Here is a 19,620-nt window from a genome sequence, read left to right as displayed (position 1 = left end):
TGGCTGCTATTGGGATATGCAGGTTTCTGGGACCTTCATCTCCCAAAAGCTTTATTAGGGGGCCAAACGGACTCCAGGAATCATGCCAGAAACTGGCAGATAAACCGTTACCAATAGAGCACTTTAGGAATCTCTCTGCAATCAATCTAAGTCATAAAAGAGATCTCCAGTTCNGAACTCATCATCTAAAGGAATCTCCTCATCGATTCTTCGCATCATAGCAACACATCTGTAGTTCCTCCGATGATCCAACCACACCGATCGTCTCGTTGCCATCTTAGGCTGTCCACCACGTGTCAGACTCAGACAGCCTTGATCATCTGCCGTTGACGTCAAGGTAAAGCACCGAGGGAGAGTTGTGCTAGGTGCTTCCGGGATTTGAAAGTTTCCAGCAAGTTGACCTTGACCAAAACCAGAGGATCCACCGCCAGTAAAGATTCCAACGCCGGAGCACGACGTAATGCTACGAATGTAGGCGTTACGTGCCATGATCAATAACCGCCAAGGAGCCTTCACCAGCCATAAGAGACTGTTCTCTTTCTCTTTGCCTTTCCCTTTCATAATTGGAACCTCATCAAGATTCAAGAGTATCGAAATCAAAGTTATTTATGTATGTATTATATTATAAGATGGAATCGAAAAGAGATATAAGATGAAGAATGCTCAAGGATCTCAAGATACTACTAAGACAGGATCAAAGAGACGACGAAGTCCACGATGACTGTTGTAAATGAATTTCTAACGAACAAAAATATGATGAATGTGATCTCTATTCTTAAATAGTTAAATTAACTGTATCCAGTTGGATGATTAAACACATTTCTTTTCATTAGATCTATCTAAATTTATTAAGGTGTTGTTGGCCTCATCAGTCTACTAACTTATTTCATAGAATATGGACAAAAAAAATTGAATCTGCAAGTTAAAGAGAGGGTTGGTTTATTATACTTAATATAGTTAGTACTTGTGAGTATAATGACTTTGGTTTCACCTACTCCAAGCATGTCATCACTCAGGGTGATTAGTTAGGCCCATATATTAATTTTGGTCCAATATAGACCCAATTGATTAACATTCTTGTTTGTAATCAATACATTACTCTAATCCACTACTTACACTGATTATTGAACCCCATTGATTGATTTTTGTTCGAAAGAAGTTCATGAGAGGAGATTTTTTTCGCAATTTTACGTTTCTAGTCATATATAAATCAATTTTATAAACATTGCTAATTGGATATATATTTATAGACTTGGGATGTATAATTTAAAATTGGAGGTAGTATTAATTCACTATTTAAATCCTAGATTGTAGGTTTCGAAACGCTAGAGAACGTTTACCAACAACAAAAAACTTTGGTATCAATGAATCCATACGTCATATATACGTGTATACTTTAATTACACAACAAATATAGGTGCATCATGCATGTGTATGTACAATGTACAAACTAATATAGACATAGATTTAGGGGTTAGAGCGTCACGTGACATTCCGAAGCTAAAATAGTTAAATTGGCTAAAAAAGAATCAAAAGATGATAAATAATAGAATACGCATAGCAATGCAGTATATACCTTTTTTTTATTCCTTCGTGCTTCTACTTTCGCAATTTTTCTAAAAAAACTAAAAAGATTGTTTCACACTTCTCTGACATTATATTCAATTAGCTAAACTGCTAAAGATATAAACATATGCGTAGAAATGCAGTATTCATGTTTGTTGATGTCGTCATGGCCCGATCAGTACAATCGCGAATTTTCTTACTTTTATATATTAGTCGTTTTTTTTAATATCATTCAGTTGATTTTCTTTTCAAATATATGTTTTGATGAGTCTGCTATGCCACAATGTAATCTCATATATGTTAGACACAATTACACAAACTGAAACTTTTCTGTAACGGTTTCAACTTTGATGTGTACAATAATATTTCTATTGCATTATAGTCATCATCATCATTGTAATTTGACAAAACAAAACCGCATTACGACAGTCAAGATTCGCATAGAAGTCAAGTTTCTTTCTCATAGTTGAAATATGTCTGACATCACAAACTTGCTAGTTGCTACCATAAAAAGTTATGAGTGTTATGCTGCCAGTCCAATATATATACCATAGAATGAGTATAATTTACTATAGTTACTTCTAGCTCTTCACATTCTCCAAAATCGTGAACCACACAATTGTTAAGGTTTATATGATAAGTGCATCATGTGTTTAGAGAGCCCACTAATCTCAATCAAGTGTCTTTTAGTTATATTTTTTAGCTCATAAATTAACTTAGCCTATAGTCTTTAATTTCCATACTCAAAACCATGGATTGATATGAGTATACAACGTGGACATGCGTAAATTATCTTGTCCCAAACAAAAACTTGAATCATGAAATATAACTACATCTTTTGAAAGGTCGTGTCTACCACTAAACAACAATTTAATTGGTTGGTGTCAGTTCATTCTTTTATAATTTGAAACCTATTCTAACATTTTTTTTTGTTGCTAAATGAGTAAATATCATATAAAATGAAAAGTTTTGGTTTTACAAATGAGTACCCAGCTTTAGGTTTCTTGGCAAAAATAAAATAAAAAACAAGAAAGCAAAGTTAGAGTAAAAAACTTGAACCGGTTGATGCAAACTTCAGATAATCCAGAGACTCAACAGTTTTTTGAATTTCCTGCGATGGTTTCTAGCATGGATGGTGTTGATGATCTCTCGGTTGATGGTCTTGAAAACAACAGTTGGTGGGATGACTTGAGAATTATGGAGAACATTGTTTCTCTGCTTCCAGATAGCGTAGATGGTGGCTTGAGAGACAATTTTCCGGAGCACCGACGGACAAGAGGCCGTGCTGAGCTTGATCCAGGAGAGAAGACTTTCCCAGTCTCGAAATTGAAGTGGAGTAAGTCTTAGTCTGGACTGCACAAGGTTCCAAATTGATTCGCTGAAGTTACAAGTAAGCAGGAGGTGGTCTCGAGTCTCATCACTCGTTGCACATAAGCAACAAAGTGGAGAAACCTGCAGACCCCAGGAGATCATCCGAGAGCGAGTGGGGAGTCTGTTCAGATGAGATACCCACATGTGGAAAGAATTCCTCGGGGTAGCACCTTTAAACCAGATCACAGGTGACCAGTCTTTTTTAGGTTCTCTCTGTCTTAGAGCCTCCCACGTCCTTGAAGAAGAGAAATCGTTGCAGTCGATGTTGTTGACTATCCAACCGTAGGAGTCTTCAAGGTCAGGGTGCAGCGGGAGTGTTATTGTAGTGAGATAGGTATGCAGGTCAAGGGCTTCTTAAGATCTTGGGGAAGGTAGTCGCCAGGTGGCTCCTTCGACGGCATCGGCTACCGTGGCTGCTATTGGGATATGCAGGTTTCTGGGACCTTCATCTCCCAAAAGCTTTATTAGGGGGCCAAACAGACTCCAGGAATCATGCCAGAAACTGGCAGATAAACCGTTACCAATAGAGCACTTTAGGAATCTCTCTGCAATCGGTCTAAGTCGTAAAAGAGATCTCCAGTTCCAGGTGTCATTTATGCCTTCTTTTATAGACCAAAATGCTGCTATAGGGCCGTTTACGGATCCTGGGAGGTGGTGGTGCTTGTGCCATTTAACCCAAAGGGACCGACTGTTTGAGAATAACAACCAAATGAGCTTGAGATTGAGAGTTATGTTCCAGTCGGAAAAACTTCTGAAACCAAGGCCACCTTCATCCTTTGGCAAGCAAACTTGAGACCAAGCTACTTTTGCTTTGTGAGGATTTTCGATACCTCCAGACCAAAGGAAACAAGAGCACAAAGACTCTATTTCTTTGATACAACCTTTCGGGAGCCTGAATGTAGAGATCCAGAAAACAACAATGCCAGAAATGACTGAAGCTAGCAGTTGGAGCCGCCCTGCAAAAGATAGAGTCTTCACAGACCAGAGGGTGAATTTACTCTTCACTTTCTCCACAAGAGGGGCATATTCGGCGGTTTTGAGCTTGCGACTCATTAGGGGTAGCCCTAAGTACCTTATAGGCAATGAAGCTTGAGGGAAGCCGTATTGAGCAATCGTTGATTCCTCGGCTTCAGTCACTCCCGCGAGGAACAACTCAGTCTTGTCTACATTCATGTTAAGCCCAGACCAACCAGCAAAATCATCGAGCGTCTCATTTATACCGTGTAAAGAAGAGCTGCCTCCATCGAAGAAAATCATAACATCGTCCGCAAACATCGGATGAGTGATGTTAAGTTCTGATGTTTTCGGATGATGAAAGATATAGCCTGAGGAGTATCTTGATGAAAGGAGCTTTGAGAACACTTCCATTGCAAGAACAAAAAGATAGGGTGACAGGGGGTCACCTTGCCTTAGGCCTCTCTTACTCTTGAAGAAACCTCCAGAGACTCCATTTATAGCGACAGAGAAAGACGGAGTGGTGATGCATTCCTCGATCCAACTAATAAAGATTTCCGGCAGATTGATACCCTTTAGAACTGATAAAATGAAGTCCCATCTAACCGAATCGAAGGCTTTCCTCAGGTCGACCTTTAGCATGCCGCGAGGGTCTACATTTTTCCTGTTATAGCCGTGAACTATTTCTGTGGCAAACAACACATTCTCCGAGAGGTTTCTCCCTTTGATGAAGGCAGATTGGCAGGGGGAAATGACATCCGGGAGTAAAACCTTGAGCATGTTTGCGATGAGCTTTGAAATGACCTTATAGAGAGTGTTTGAACAGGAAATTTNCTTTTAGTTATATTTTTTAGCTCATAAATTAACTTAGCCTATAGTCTTTAATTTCCATACTCAAAACCATGGATTGATATGAGTATACAACGTGGACATGCGTAAATTATCTTGTCCCAAACAAAAACTTGAATCATGAAATATAACTACATCTTTTGAAAGGTCGTGTCTACCACTAAACAACAATTTAATTGGTTGGTGTCAGTTCATTCTTTTATAATTTGAAACCTATTCTAACATTTTTTTTTGTTGCTAAATGAGTAAATATCATATAAAATGAAAAGTTTTGGTTTTACAAATGAGTACCCAGCTTTAGGTTTCTTGGCAAAAATAAAATAAAAAACAAGAAAGCAAAGTTAGAGTAAAAAACTTGAACCGGTTGATGCAAACTTCAGATAATCCAGAGACTCAACAGTTTTTTGAATTTCCTGCGATGGTTTCTAGCATGGATGGTGTTGATGATCTCTCGGTTGATGGTCTTGAAAACAACAGTTGGTGGGATGACTTGAGAATTATGGAGAACATTGTTTCTCTGCTTCCAGATAGCGTAGATGGTGGCTTGAGAGACAATTTTCCGGAGCACCGACAGAGAAGAGGCCGTGCTGAGCTTGATCCAGGAGAGAAAACTTTCCCAGTCTCGAAATTGAAGTGGAGTAAGTCTTAGTCTGGACTGCACAAGGTTCCAAATTGATTCGCTGAAGTTACAAGTAAGCAGGAGGTGGTCTCGAGTCTCATCACTCATTGCACATAAGCAACAAAGTGGAGAAACCTGCAGACCCCAGGAGATCATCCGAGAGCGAGTGGGGAGTCTGTTTAGATGAGATACCCACATGTGGAAAGAATTCCTCGGGGTAGCACCTTTAAACCAGATCACAGGTGACCAGTCTTTTTAGGTTCTCTCTGTCTTAGAGCCTCCCACGTCCTTGAAGAAGAGAAGTCGTTGCAGTTGATGTTGTTGACTATCCAACCGTAGGAGTCTTCAAGGTCAGGGTGCAGCGGGAGTGTTATTGTAGTGAGATAGGTATGCAGGTCAAAGGCTTCTTGAGATCTTGGGGAAGGTAGTCGCCAGGTGGCTCCTTCAACGGCATCGGCTACCGTGGCTGCTATTGGGATATNATTGCTTGAGGAGCTTTCCTGAAGAAAAGAATTATGTGACTGCTGAGATAACCTCTCCCCCGACAACACTCCAACAATTTATAAAGAATTCTGTNAAATGAAAAGTTTTGGTTTTACAAATGAGTACCCAGCTTTAGGTTTCTTGGCAAAAATAAAATAAAAAACAAGAAAGCAAAGTTAGAGTAAAAAACTTGAACCGGTTGATGCAAACTTCAGATAATCCAGAGACTCAACAGTTTTTTGAATTTCCTGCGATGGTTTCTAGCATGGATGGTGTTGATGATCTCTCGGTTGATGGTCTTGAAAACAACAGTTGGTGGGATGACTTGAGAATTATGGAGAACATTGTTTCTCTGCTTCCAGATAGCGTAGATGGTGGCTTGAGAGACAATTTTCCGGAGCACCGACAGAGAAGAGGCCGTGCTGAGCTTGATCCAGGAGAGAAAACTTTCCCAGTCTCGAAATTGAAGTGGAGTAAGTCTTAGTCTGGACTGCACAAGGTTCCAAATTGATTCGCTGAAGTTACAAGTAAGCAGGAGGTGGTCTCGAGTCTCATCACTCATTGCACATAAGCAACAAAGTGGAGAAACCTGCAGACCCCAGGAGATCATCCGAGAGCGAGTGGGGAGTCTGTTTAGATGAGATACCCACATGTGGAAAGAATTCCTCGGGGTAGCACCTTTAAACCAGATCACAGGTGACCAGTCTTTTTAGGTTCTCTCTGTCTTAGAGCCTCCCACGTCCTTGAAGAAGAGAAGTCGTTGCAGTTGATGTTGTTGACTATCCAACCGTAGGAGTCTTCAAGGTCAGGGTGCAGCGGGAGTGTTATTGTAGTGAGATAGGTATGCAGGTCAAAGGCTTCTTGAGATCTTGGGGAAGGTAGTCGCCAGGTGGCTCCTTCAACGGCATCGGCTACCGTGGCTGCTATTGGGATATGCAGGTTTCTGGGACCTTCATCTCCCAAAAGCTTTATTAGGGGGCCAAACGGACTCCAGGAATCATGCCAGAAACTGGCAGATAAACCGTTACCAATAGAGCACTTTAGGAATCTCTCTGCAATCAATCTAAGTCATAAAAGAGATCTCCAGTTCCAGGTGTCATTTATGCCTTCTTTTATAGACCAAAATGCTGCTATAGGGCCGTTTACGGATCCTGGGAGGTGGTGGTGCCTGTGCCATTTAACCCAAAGGGACCGACTGTTTGAGAATAACAACCAAATGAGCTTGAGATTGAGAGTTATGTTCCAGTCGGAAAAACTTCTGAAACCAAGGCCACCTTCATCCTTTGGCAAGCAAACTTGAGACCAAGCTACTTTTGCTTTGTGAGGATTTTCGATACCTCTAGACCAAAGGAAACGAGAGCACAAAGACTCTATTTCTTTGATACAACCTTTCGGGAGCCTGAATGTAAAGATCCAGAAAACAACAATGCCAGAAATGACTGAAGTTAGCAGTTGGAGCCGCCCTGCAAAAGATAGAGTCTTCACAGACCAGAGGGTGAATTTACTCTTCACTTTCTCCANTGGTGGGATGACTTGAGAATTATGGAGAACATTGTTTCTCTGCTTCCAGATAGCGTAGATGGTGGCTTGAGAGACAATTTTCCGGAGCACCGACAGAGAAGAGGCCGTGCTGAGCTTGATCCAGGAGAGAAAACTTTCCCAGTCTCGAAATTGAAGTGGAGTAAGTCTTAGTCTGGACTGCACAAGGTTCCAAATTGATTCGCTGAAGTTACAAGTAAGCAGGAGGTGGTCTCGAGTCTCATCACTCATTGCACATAAGCAACAAAGTGGAGAAACCTGCAGACCCCAGGAGATCATCCGAGAGCGAGTGGGGAGTCTGTTCAGATGAGATACCCACATGTGGAAAGAATTCCTCGGGGTAGCACCTTTAAACCAGATCACAGGTGACCAGTCTTTTTTAGGTTCTCTCTGTCTTAGAGCCTCCCACGTCCTTGAAGAAGAGAAATCGTTGCAGTCGATGTTGTTGACTATCCAACCGTAGGAGTCTTCAAGGTCAGGGTGCAGCGGGAGTGTTATTGTAGTGAGATAGGTATGCAGGTCAAGGGCTTCTTAAGATCTTGGGGAAGGTAGTCGCCAGGTGGCTCCTTCGACGGCATCGGCTACCGTGGCTGCTATTGGGATATGCAGGTTTCTGGGACCTTCATCTCCCAAAAGCTTTATTAGGGGGCCAAACAGACTCCAGGAATCATGCCAGAAACTGGCAGATAAACCGTTACCAATAGAGCACTTTAGGAATCTCTCTGCAATCGGTCTAAGTCGTAAAAGAGATCTCCAGTTCCAGGTGTCATTTATGCCTTCTTTTATAGACCAAAATGCTGCTATAGGGCCGTTTACGGATCCTGGGAGGTGGTGGTGCTTGTGCCATTTAACCCAAAGGGACCGACTGTTTGAGAATAACAACCAAATGAGCTTGAGATTGAGAGTTATGTTCCAGTCGGAAAAACTTCTGAAACCAAGGCCACCTTCATCCTTTGGCAAGCAAACTTGAGACCAAGCTACTTTTGCTTTGTGAGGATTTTCGATACCTCCAGACCAAAGGAAACAAGAGCACAAAGACTCTATTTCTTTGATACAACCTTTCGGGAGCCTGAATGTAGAGATCCAGAAAACAACAATGCCAGAAATGACTGAAGCTAGCAGTTGGAGCCGCCCTGCAAAAGATAGAGTCTTCACAGACCAGAGGGTGAATTTACTCTTCACTTTCTCCACAAGAGGGGCATATTCGGCGGTTTTGAGCTTGCGACTCATTAGGGGTAGCCCTAAGTACCTTATAGGCAATGAAGCTTGAGGGAAGCCGTATTGAGCAATCGTTGATTCCTCGGCTTCAGTCACTCCCGCGAGGAACAACTCAGTCTTGTCTACATTCATGTTAAGCCCAGACCAACCAGCAAAATCATCGAGCATCTCATTTATACCGTGTAAAGAAGAGCTGCCTCCATCGAAGAAAATCATCACATCGTCCGCAAACATCAGATGAGTGATGTTAAGTTCTGATGTTTTCGGATGATGAAAGATATAGCCTAAGGAGTATCTTGAAGAAAGGAGTTTTAAGAACACTTCCATTGCAAGAACAAAAAGATAGGGTGACATGGGGTCACCTTGCCTTAGGCCTTTCTTACTCTTGAAGATACCTCCAAAGACTCCATTTATAGCGACAGAGAAAGACGGAGTGGTGATGCATTCCTCGATCCAACTAATAAAGATTTCCGGCAGATTGATACCCTTTAGAACTGATAAAATGAAGTCCCATCTAACCGAATCGAAGGCTTTCCTCAGGTCGACCTTTAGCATGCCGCGAGGGTCTACATTTTTCCTGTTATAGCCGTGAACTATTTCTGTGGCAAACAACACATTCTCCGAGAGGTTTCTCCCTTTGATGAAGGCAGATTGGCAGGGGGAAATGACATCCGGGAGTAAAACCTTGAGCATGTTTGCGATGAGCTTTGAAATGACCTTATAGAGAATGTTTGAACAGGAAATTTGTCTGAACTCTGATGGTTTCGACGCATTCGGGATCTTTGGGATCAGGACCAACGAGGTTGCATTCCATTGCTTGAGGAGCTTTCCTGAAGAAAAGAATTATGTGACTGCTGAGATAACCTCTCCCCCGACAACACTCCAACAATTTATAAAGAATTCTGTTGGATATCCATCTGGTCCGCTAGATTTATTTTTTGGCAAAGAGCAAAAAGCCTCTTTGATCTCTTCCGAGGAGAATTGCTTTACCATTTGGTTTTGTTGATCAATTGAGCATCTGAAGTCCAGGAGGTTTGTGATGTCTTCCTGTGTGAATGAGGCAGGTGAAACGGCACTTCCTAGGAGGTCTGAAAAGTAATCCACACAGATGTCTTGGATGCCCTGAGGAGAATCGATTCTTTCACCGTTTGCGTTTTCCAAAAAGTGGATGTGGTTTATCGCTTTTCTTGAGTTTACCATCTTGTGGAAATACGCAAAGTTACAGTCTCCATCTCGCAACCAGGTTATACCTGCTCTCTGGCTTAGGTACTTCTCCTCCGCAATGACCAGGAACTGCCATATTCTCTCAGCTTCGATGAGGATTTCAGCATTAGAAGATGAGGGATTTGAAAGCAAGGTGGATTGGTGCTGAATTACTCTCGTGTGCTTCTTTGACTCTAAGCTCAATGCCCGAAAATTTTTCTCTACTGAAGTCCCGAATGATTTTTTTTCAGAGCTCTTAGCTTTTGTGAGATACAGAACATCTCAGAACCCTGAATATTGAGAGAAAACCAATTATGACAGATAAGCTCGATAAAACGATGGTCCTGAAGAAGGAAAATGAAAAGCTTGAAAGGTCTCTTCTACCTCTGACGATCAATAGAGGGAGTGTTAGAAGAACAAGCATGATCCGAGAAATCTGGCTCCCCAAAAAATGCAAAAGAAGATGGAAAATGTGTAGCCCAAAGATCATTTACTAGAGCTCTGTCTAGTTTTTTTGCAACCGGGTCTTGTTTTCTTTTGTTCTACCAGGTGTAAGAGCAGCCTCTGAAAGTAAGATCATGTAGGGAAGCATTAAGAAGACATTCTCTGAAGACTGAAGTCGCTCTATCAATCGAGAAACCATCAGACCTTGAATGCTCGCTAGGATGAAGGGTTTGGTTAAAGTCGCCAAGAACTGACCAGGGTTTACCTTGGACTGTTGGGTTCACAGAAAAGTTTGAAATTTCATCCCAAAGAGCAAGTCTTTCCACTACCTCATTTGAAGCGTAGACAAAAGAAACAACCATAGGAACAACTGAGCTAGGAAGAGTAACCTCACATGTTACCATATGAAGAGATTTTGACAAAATGGAAACCTTGACACTAGGGTGTCACAGGACCCAAATCCTTTCCAGAGCTGAAAAGTCGTAATTGTCCTCATATTGCCATCCCGACATTAAACTATTGATAAACTTGCCACACTTAGGCCGATGTACATGAGTCTCGATCAAACTACCAAAAAAAGACTTATTTTTTCGAAGTCATTTCTTAAAACCGGTCCGGTGAGATAGCTTATTAAAACCTATTCTAACTTTGATTACGAATATGAACTCCCAACCAATTATGCGTTGGAGAAAAGACCGTAACAAGAACACCTCACATATTTACTATGCCTTAGACTATCAGTTTGTAGAAACATAAACAAGTTCAACACAGCTACTTATATAAAAAATTGTTCATTCCAACAATGAAAAATACAACACAGAGATAGTAGTTGAATGTTTCGTCACTTCGTTTTCATGAAATTGTTACGCTTTTATTCGTAGGACCCTTACTAGTCACCACCACCACCACTAATAGTAAAACTCTCACCAAGTCATTTAGCACTCTCGGGTCCGTTTTGTAAAAGAGTTAATTAATTACATGTAAAATCAAACTATATATCCTACCTATTGTAATTAAATAATGATATCCCTATCAATCTCTCCCATCCCAAAGACTTCAACAAAAAAAAAAACTTGATTACAAAACACGTCATATCACAACATTTAAACACTTGCCGGTCCACTTTAGTATAATCTTAGTTTGACTAGCATTTTTATTTTATTTTTTGTATAATTATCATCAACTATGAAAATAAATTCATTTTGAATCTACAATTTCTTTTTTAATTTCAAAACTCAAAAGAATGGGTCAAGTAAGTAATTAATATTTATATATATATATATATATTATTTGTGTGAATAAAATGAAGGAGAATTTAAATAGTAGTATAAGTTTTGGACAGCAAACTATGCAGTTATGGGTCAGTACTCAACTGCAACAAAAACAACACATGGTCTCTCTCTCAGATCTCTATCTCTATCTCTCTCTCTTTCTCTTCTCTATCCCCACTCCCATCAATTTCAAGGTTATTATCAATTCATCTTGATTTGGTAGAGAGAGAGAGTTTTGTTTATACTTTTAAATTCGAAGAAAACAATTACTAAAAAAAATTTAAATTATAAATCACGGTTGGTTTGGTGGGGGAAGAGGCAGATATGGACACGTGGTGGGCAAGGAGTGGGTAAAAGGAACAGTCAAAGGAGCAAAGAGAGGATGATCTGAGTCTGAGAGAGAGAGAGGCTTAATTAGTCAAAGAGAGCAAAGACACTGTCACGGTCAAATTTGGGTCTAGCTGGCTCTTTTGTTTCTCGTCCCCACCTCACTCTTCTCTTGTCTTTTTTTTTTCTTCTCTTTTTTTTTTCTTCTTTTTCTAATTCTAATTCCCATTTTTATAGTATAAAACTATTTGTTTACTTACTTACTTCCAAATTTTTTAAAAAATTTGAACCTTTTATTCAACTAAATTTCGTAACTAATACAGCTTGAGTTTTCATAAACATAATAGTATAATACTATTCATTGCATAAACTATGGTAACATGAAACTAGTTATAAAAAATTGAATATTAAAAATGTTATTTTATAAAATGTTTAATTCGTTTAAAGATTAAATTTGTTATTTCTTTATTTTGTAATCGATATATTTTTAATCTTTTTATACAAAAAAATTGACATAACAATTGTTATCATAAGGATGTGTCTTTTTTAACAATAAGATAGATACAATACAATAGTATTAAAAAAAAAAGTATTGGTTTAAGAAATTGCTTTGATGGTGTCGTTACTAACGATGATGGAAATGATTAATTAAGAAATTAAACATAGAGATTATCGTCACACGTGCCCGACCTGTACGGGTTACTCTTCCCGTGGGTCTTTGGAGTTTAGTGCTAAACTCTCTTTAGCTTTTTTGACTACATGCGGTATTTTTCTTTCATTTCTCTTTTATACTTTTACTACTTTATCCTCCTTTTTTGTTTACTTTTTGTTTTCGCAAACATCTTAAAAAAAAAATTAAATTGGTAAAAATGATGATAATAAAAAAAAAAAGAAAAAGATGTAACAATATTTTGGGGAAAGTATATATCCTTAGTTAGCGTGGATATTAAGAAAAAATAAGCTTTTTAGAAAGAGGATTTAGAATTTTATTGTTTTCTTTTGACTACTTAAAAGGATATTCTGGTTTAAAATTTAAATCCAAATATTTATTAAAGGAATTTAAACTATTCAGTCAAAGTGTTTTATTTGAAAACCCATATCTCATCTCTTGTATAATTTGTATATTTGAGAAAGATAAAATTTTAAACCTTGGGTGCTTTTTTATCGAAACATTACGTTTTAAATTTGTTTATATTTTTTTTTTTTGTCAAACAAATTTGTTTATTTTTTTATTTTTGGTAAATTGTAATCTTAAAGATAAGGACAAAATTGGAAATCTAAAATTACTAAACTAAAGTTTTTCAATGGTAATAAAAAAGTGATATACAGTTTTATAATAAAACCGGGAGGTGAAGGCATGTGGTGTAGCTTGCACGTGTGGTGCGCGAGTCGAGAGGACTAAACTTGACCGGCTATAGCCAATGAACACCCGGTCACCCTTATCTTTAATTTTTTTTAATTAGATTTTCCACCCCGAATCTTTCAACAAATCTTTAATTTTTCCCTTTCTTCTTTGTTATTTTTATTTACCCCTTTTTTTATAATAATATTTTATTTTGCTATGAAACAAAAACAAAACAATCAGTCACACTACTACTACTACTACCTCAGAAGAGGGTAAGAGAGAAACAAGAGAGTATAGTACGAGCTCTTCGTCATTCTCACGAATTTTTCTTTTTTTGTTTTCGTCATCTGGGTTTTCACAAATTCTCTTCCTTTTTTAATTTTTATTATAAAATCTTTCTGAGTTTTGCAAAGTGCAAATCTTCTTTGTACTAACTGGGTTCTTTGATTTTTTTTTCTTCTTCTTCTGATTATATTCTTAATGATTTCTCCTTTTCCTATTTCTCGAAACTTGTGGTGTAAAAATTTCACATTTTTGAGGGCAGTTGAGAATAGGGCTTCTTCAATCATGTGTTTATGATGTTATACATCATTAACAAGAGTTGAATGAATCTCCTTTTTTGACCGTTGAAAAGAGAGCAAACAAACAATTAAAGCAAAGAAGGAAAAAAAAGAAGAAGATTTGTGTTGTTGTTTTGTTGAAACGCTTCTTTCTTGAGAGTTATAAAGAGACATGCGTTTCTTTTTGAGCTTTCTTTGTGGCATTGTTTTCCCCCAAAATGTTGTGAGTTTTGAGAGTCTGTAAAAAACAAGAAAAAATTGGGTCTTTTTTGTTTGTTTTGGTTTCTTGAGATTCTTTTTACAAAATGCCGATGTTTCAGCCGTTAAAGAGAGATGGGTTAATTGGATTTGAAGGTGGTGGTGATGGGCAAGTCTTAGATCTGGATACTGCTGTGAAAGATGGAGTTCTGGGTGGTGTTAATGGTGGTGGTGGTGTTGTTGATGAGAAATTGGATCTGAAGACCATGGTAAAGGAGCTAGATTTACAAGATATACCTTCTGTTTTCATTTGTCCCATCTCCTTAGAGCCGATGCAAGATCCTGTGACCTTGTGTACTGGTCAAACCTACGAAAGGTCCAACATTCACAAATGGTTCAACCTAGGTCACTTGACTTGTCCCACTACAATGCAGGAGCTTTGGGATGATACGGTTACTCCTAACAAAACTCTTCACCATTTGATCTACACTTGGTTCTCTCAGAAGTATGTGTTGATGAAGAAACGCTCCGAGGATGTGCAAGGACGAGCTATTGAGGTTTTGGGGACTTTGAAGAAGGCTAAAGGTCAAGCTAGGGTTCATGCGTTGAGTGAGCTTAAGCAGATTGTTGTGGCTCATCTTATGGCGAGGAAGACTGTTGTTGAAGAAGGTGGTGTCTCTGTCATCTCTTCTCTGTTAGGTCCTTTCACTTCTCATGCTGTTGGATCTGAGGTTGTTGCGATTCTTGTGAGTCTTGATCTTGATTCTGACTCTAAATCAGGGTTGATGCAACCTGCTAAAGTTTCTTTGATTGTTGATATGTTGAATGATGGATCCAATGAGACCAAAATCAATTGCGCGAGGTTGATTAAGGGATTGGTTGAAGAGAAAGGGTTTAGAGCTGAGCTGGTCTCGAGCCATAGTTTGCTTGTTGGGTTAATGAGATTGGTTAAGGATAAGAGACATAGAAATGGAGTCTCCCCTGCACTTGGGTTGCTTAAACCAATCTCTGTTCACAAACAAGTTCGAAGCTTGATGGTTAGCATTGGAGCAGTGCCTCAGTTAGTCGATATCTTACCGTCTTTAGACCCTGAATGTTTGGAATCAGCTCTGTTTATTCTTGATGCTTTGTGTTCAGACATGGAAGGAAGAGTTGCTGTCAAAGACTCTGCAAACACCATACCTTATACCGTCAGGGTACTCATGAGGGTGTCTGAGAATTGTACTAACTACGCGCTGTCGATTCTTTGGTCTGTCTGCAAATTAGCTCCAGAAGAATGTTCGCCTCGTGCTGTTGAGGTTGGTCTTGCTGCTAAGCTGTTGCTTGTGATCCAGAGCGGGTGTGATGCAGCGTTGAAGCAGCGGTCAGCGGAGCTGCTCAAGCTCTGTAGTCTACATTATTCAGACACCATGTTTATTTCCAAATGCAAACTCACAAGGACAATCCAATAGCAACAGTTTACATCTCTTTGGCATCGATTGATCATACAACACATATCTCAGCGGATATGAAATGGTAAAATGCGAGTTGCGAATCTGCCCCTACGCCAATGTATATATAGATGAAGAGTTCGGAAGAAGCAATCCACAGATGGAAGCACAGGGAAAGAAGAAGCTGGGCGGGTATGTAATGTTTTCATGTCTGTTCGTTTTGCAATTAGCATTGGGAATTAGAAAACTTGTGTAAAGTTACCACCTTTGGTTCAATCAATTTCAGAAAAAAAAAAAGGAAAGAGAAGAATTTGAAGAAAGGAACCATATTAAGTCTCTTATTATTGTTAACCTCTCTACTTGGGGTTCTTTTGAGAGGTTGTTTTGCTTTTTGACCATTCACAACCGAAAAAGAAAAGAAGCAAAATCTTTTGACCTGAAGTTGTTAAGCCTCTTTTAAGCTTTTGAATCTTTTAAGATTAGGAAACTAGACTATAGCCTTGAGTTCATGGTTCATCATCATTATTAGTTCATCATTGTTTCCCCCGTCTTTTCATCGTCTTAAATGTGAAGTAAATATCAAAAACGTGATTCTTGAAAAATCAATCACTGTTATTGCATCGAGTGACATACCAAAGTACAGTTTGATGTGAATTTTGATTCTTATCTAATAAGTAGAGCAGAAAATGTGGTGGAGACCAAAAGTCTGCATACATTGTGGTCTGAGCTACTACTGTTGTAATGAACAATTGAAAAGAAAGTGCGATTTGACAAGTGAATCATTCACAACAATTTCTACTGTTTTTTGCGCAAAAAACACAGACTTGTATATCACTTGTGTCCTGTTTTGGAAATGAGAGACTGAGCAAATCTCTGTTTTGAGTGGGTTTGTGTATATTATACACAGTGTGATGTGAGAGCTTTTGTCTGGACATCTGTAAACAGAGTGACAGTAACCAAAACCTTTAGATGGGCCGGAATTTTTGACTTTATGGGCTTTCAAAACCTTTGTCCTCTTTTGAAGACTGAGCAAAATCATCACTATGATGAGCTTTTTTTTCTGGACATAAAAACTCTATAAAAAGTAACAGTAACCAAACCCATAGATGGGGTGGGGCTGTTGCAATTTGAACCTTATGGGCTTTTTTAGCTACGAAGTCTATTTCATTAACTATACGACGGCGTTTCATTAGCGTCAATGGTGTTGTTTAAGGTCACGATTGAATGAACTTGAGAGACTTGCTTGTGAGAGAGAGATCCCAAAACAAAACTATGGCATGGTTTGCTAGATCCATTGCGAATTCTCTGAAGATGGATGAAGACGAAGATGATGAAAAAGAAACGACGAAGGCCAAATCGATTGAAGATTCCGGTTCAGATCAACCTTCTTCTTCACAATCGTTGTTGCAAACACAGTCTCCACGAGGCGTGAAGGAAGACATCTCCGAACTCACCAAGACCTTCAGAAGTCAGCTATGGGGTGTTGCTTCTTTCCTCGCACCACCACCGCCTTCTTCTTCTTCCGATACGGCGGATCATGTTGACGAGACTCGGAAGTCATCGGATTCGGATCTCGCGGAGGGTGATGAGGATCTGATTGCTGGGATTAGGAACGATTTCGTGGAGATCGGAGGTAGATTTAGGACTGGGATCTCGAAACTCTCTGGGAACTTACCTGTATCTGAGTTTACGAAGATGGCTTCTAATTTCTGGCAATTGGGATCGGAAGGTGCTGATTCGAAGGACCGTGATGTTGCTGTTGGAGATGCGATTGGTGTTACGGAGGAAGTAGTTGTATTCGCTAGGGATCTTGCGATGCATCCTGAGACATGGCTTGATTTCCCTTTTCCTGATGAGGATGATAACTTTGATGGTGCGTTTTTCGAATCCGCAGTACATTGTTAATCAGATGCTCCTAATCACACTTTCTGATTTGAATCTGTTAGGCAAATTGTGTGAGTAATTAAGGTTATCCATGGTTTAGTTCTTTAGGGTTAGTTGGAATTGTCGTAGATCTTGGGTTTTAATTGACTTTTGTGTGAAGGCTTTTAGTGTGTTTCATCATTGAAAGAAGTGTTGTTGTTATCTTCAGACTTTGATATGACTGATGCTCAATATGAGCATGCGCTGGCCGTGGAAAACCTTGCATCGAATCTGGCTGCGTTGAGGATTGAACTTTGCCCTGCATACATGAGCGAGTATTGCTTCTGGAGGATTTACTTTGTACTTGTTCATCCAATTTTCAGCAAACATGATGCCTTGACTCTCTCTACTCCTCAGGTAAGCAACTCTCTCAACACCACTGATGTTCATTCTTGTTTTTTTCCCTCTGTTTACAAAGTTTTCGAGCTGCATTTGGATGTTATTTTTGGTTTTATGTTTCAAATTGATGATTCTCTCTGTTAAATAATGAACTTCAATAGTAGCATGTGAATTAGGTTTACAAGTTTTAATGGTAGATTTGCAAATTTTGTGGAGTGCTTTAAATTAATAATGGGGTAAAAAGTGAAACTTCTGTGATGTGAATCACTGATTTTGCGTTTTCATAAAGGTACTTGAATCAAGAGCACTATTATCTCACGAGCTGCTGCATAAGAGAAACAAAAGTCCAGTAGTGGTGCAAGAGAGTAGTGAAGCTGCTAGTGCGAATGTGGAACCTCTTTCTCTACCTACTAATCCTTCACCCAAATCAGATCCAGAACCAGAACCTGTCAAAACCATCGCTGTCGAGACAATGCATTCGACTGAGACATCTGAGTTTGAGACAGAGAAGCACACAGTTGAGAGCAAGGAGGTACAAGTTGTCGACAAGCCTGTCATGGAAGAAAGGCCAGCAGCAGCGCTTCATGACAAGCCGGTGCAGAGCCCAGTCACTGGTTCTTCACCTAGAGTAATTGATGTCCAAGTGGATGATGATGATGTTGATGGTTGGTTGAAGGATGAAGATAATGCAGGAACTGTTAGTACCGCCACCGGTACCAACCATCTTGTGCTGGATGAGGATGAAGATGTAACCTTCAGTGATCTTGAAGAAGACGACGATGACGTGCCTGTGAGTTACAAGAAATGACACCTAAATCCTTCAGACCAAAGTCAGTCACTCACTATTACTCGAAAAAAAAAGGCTGCCACTGGAAGAATAATGTCCCACGGCTGGTCAGGTAAGCAAGACAAAGAAAGAAATCAAATCGATGGGGCTTAAATGTTGATGACGAACAACATGATGCTGTATTTGTGATTGTGACCCTCTCTTTATGTTTTATTAAAATTATGTTTTGTGAATAGTTTTTGTAACACTGCCGTTTCTAAAAGAAAAATGCATGGCTTGTATTGTAAATAAAACAGCTCCAAATTGTGATGATGATGGTTATGGTGGCGAAGAAATGTTAGAGATGTCACAATATATTATAATTTGAGCTTCTTTTTTTGTTTCATTACGATTTTATGTTGACCATGCTACAAGAACTTAGTATGCGTTTTGGTCCGAAGGTCTGGTAAGGAAAAAAGACAGTGTGAATCTTCCGAATATATTGGAACACCTTGAAATGGTCGAAGAGACAAAACATATATTTAGATGTGATGGATATTGGAGGATGCCCGGAGAAAAAGAAGAAGATGCCACGTGTTACCACGTGGAACAGAACTCTCTATTGGCGGTGAGAAATGTAGCTCTGACTTACAGGAGACGCGACGGCTCGCCTCTTCCAAGGCGTTAGGCACCTCACCGTCCACGTGTCTGGCTGCGATTTCATATTCAAACCTAATTTTTTTGCATTTTTTTTTGTTTTTGGTTGCTTCTTCTTCCTTTCATTTATGGGACACACTGGTAAGAAATGTCCACCGCCATTATCCACTGGCTTTCAACTTGTTAGAATAGAAGAAAGAAAATTTAATTATGCATTAAAAAAATATTATTGCCTTAAAAATAAAAAGAAAAAGAGGTGATGAATGCAAGGCCGGCTCATTTCCAAAAATTCAGAATATATTCCTCTCCTCTTTATCATCATTTTAATAAAACCACGGCTATAGTATTTGTTATACAAATATTACTTTGGACTTGAAATAAGTACATTCCTATTATATTAATCTTGAGCTCTAATCCACCGCTTCCTTTTTGCTCTGTGCCGCTGCTCGTGCTTGAATCAATGATAATATTTAATGCTTTAGCTTTCTCAGAACTCGTAATTATATTATTTTCGCTTATTATAATAAGTGGTAGAGACTGTGTAGACTGTAGAGTAGT

The 19,620-nt window shown here is 39.3% G+C and overlaps 4 protein-coding genes and 1 pseudogene across 4 annotated transcripts; 2 read left to right on the top strand and 3 right to left on the bottom strand.

Moving 5' to 3' along the window:
* Positions 5,117-5,564, bottom strand: LOC109133333. Its single transcript, XM_019246350.1, has one exon. The coding sequence runs from the start codon at positions 5,555-5,557 to the stop codon at positions 5,117-5,119; it is 441 nt and encodes a 146-aa protein (XP_019101895.1). The 5' UTR covers positions 5,558-5,564.
* LOC109133332 lies at positions 6,054-7,756 on the bottom strand (annotated as a pseudogene).
* Positions 13,430-15,818, top strand: LOC104791209 (U-box domain-containing protein 30). The gene has a single exon (XM_010517043.2). It carries the CDS (start codon positions 14,055-14,057, stop codon positions 15,396-15,398), a length of 1,344 nt encoding a protein of 447 aa, XP_010515345.1. The 5' UTR covers positions 13,430-14,054; the 3' UTR covers positions 15,399-15,818.
* On the top strand, positions 16,598-18,793 carry LOC104791208. Its single transcript, XM_010517041.2, has 3 exons — positions 16,598-17,250; positions 17,470-17,657; positions 17,929-18,793. The coding sequence occupies exons 1-3, from the start codon at positions 16,602-16,604 to the stop codon at positions 18,445-18,447; spliced, it is 1,356 nt and encodes a 451-aa protein (XP_010515343.2). The 5' UTR covers positions 16,598-16,601; the 3' UTR covers positions 18,448-18,793.
* LOC109133331 lies at positions 18,948-19,224 on the bottom strand. The gene is given in 4 exon segments (XM_019246349.1): positions 18,948-19,048; positions 19,051-19,093; positions 19,095-19,140; positions 19,202-19,224. Coding segments are annotated over 4 exon segments (213 nt in total).

The sequence above is a fragment of the Camelina sativa genome, chromosome 6, assembly GCF_000633955.1.
Source record: "Camelina sativa cultivar DH55 chromosome 6, Cs, whole genome shotgun sequence".
Classification (NCBI taxonomy): Eukaryota; Viridiplantae; Streptophyta; class Magnoliopsida; order Brassicales; family Brassicaceae; genus Camelina; species Camelina sativa.
This window is presented reverse-complemented; position numbering and strand designations above follow the sequence as displayed.

Bases quoted from the DNA above. Each gene is read 5' to 3' on its own strand.
- LOC104791209 (XM_010517043.2), top strand. From the start codon at position 14,055: ATGCCGATGTTTCAGCCGTTAAAGAGAGATGGGTTAATTGGATTTGAA.
- LOC104791208 (XM_010517041.2), top strand. From the start codon at position 16,602: ATGAACTTGAGAGACTTGCTTGTGAGAGAGAGATCCCAAAACAAAACT. The intron at 17,251-17,469 runs GTGCGTTTTTCG...TGTTATCTTCAG, and splicing joins TGAGGATGATAACTTTGATG to ACTTTGATATGACTGATGCT. The intron at 17,658-17,928 runs GTAAGCAACTCT...GTTTTCATAAAG, and splicing joins TGACTCTCTCTACTCCTCAG to GTACTTGAATCAAGAGCACT.
- LOC109133333 (XM_019246350.1), bottom strand. From the start codon at position 5,557: ATGTGGGTATCTCATCTAAACAGACTCCCCACTCGCTCTCGGATGATC.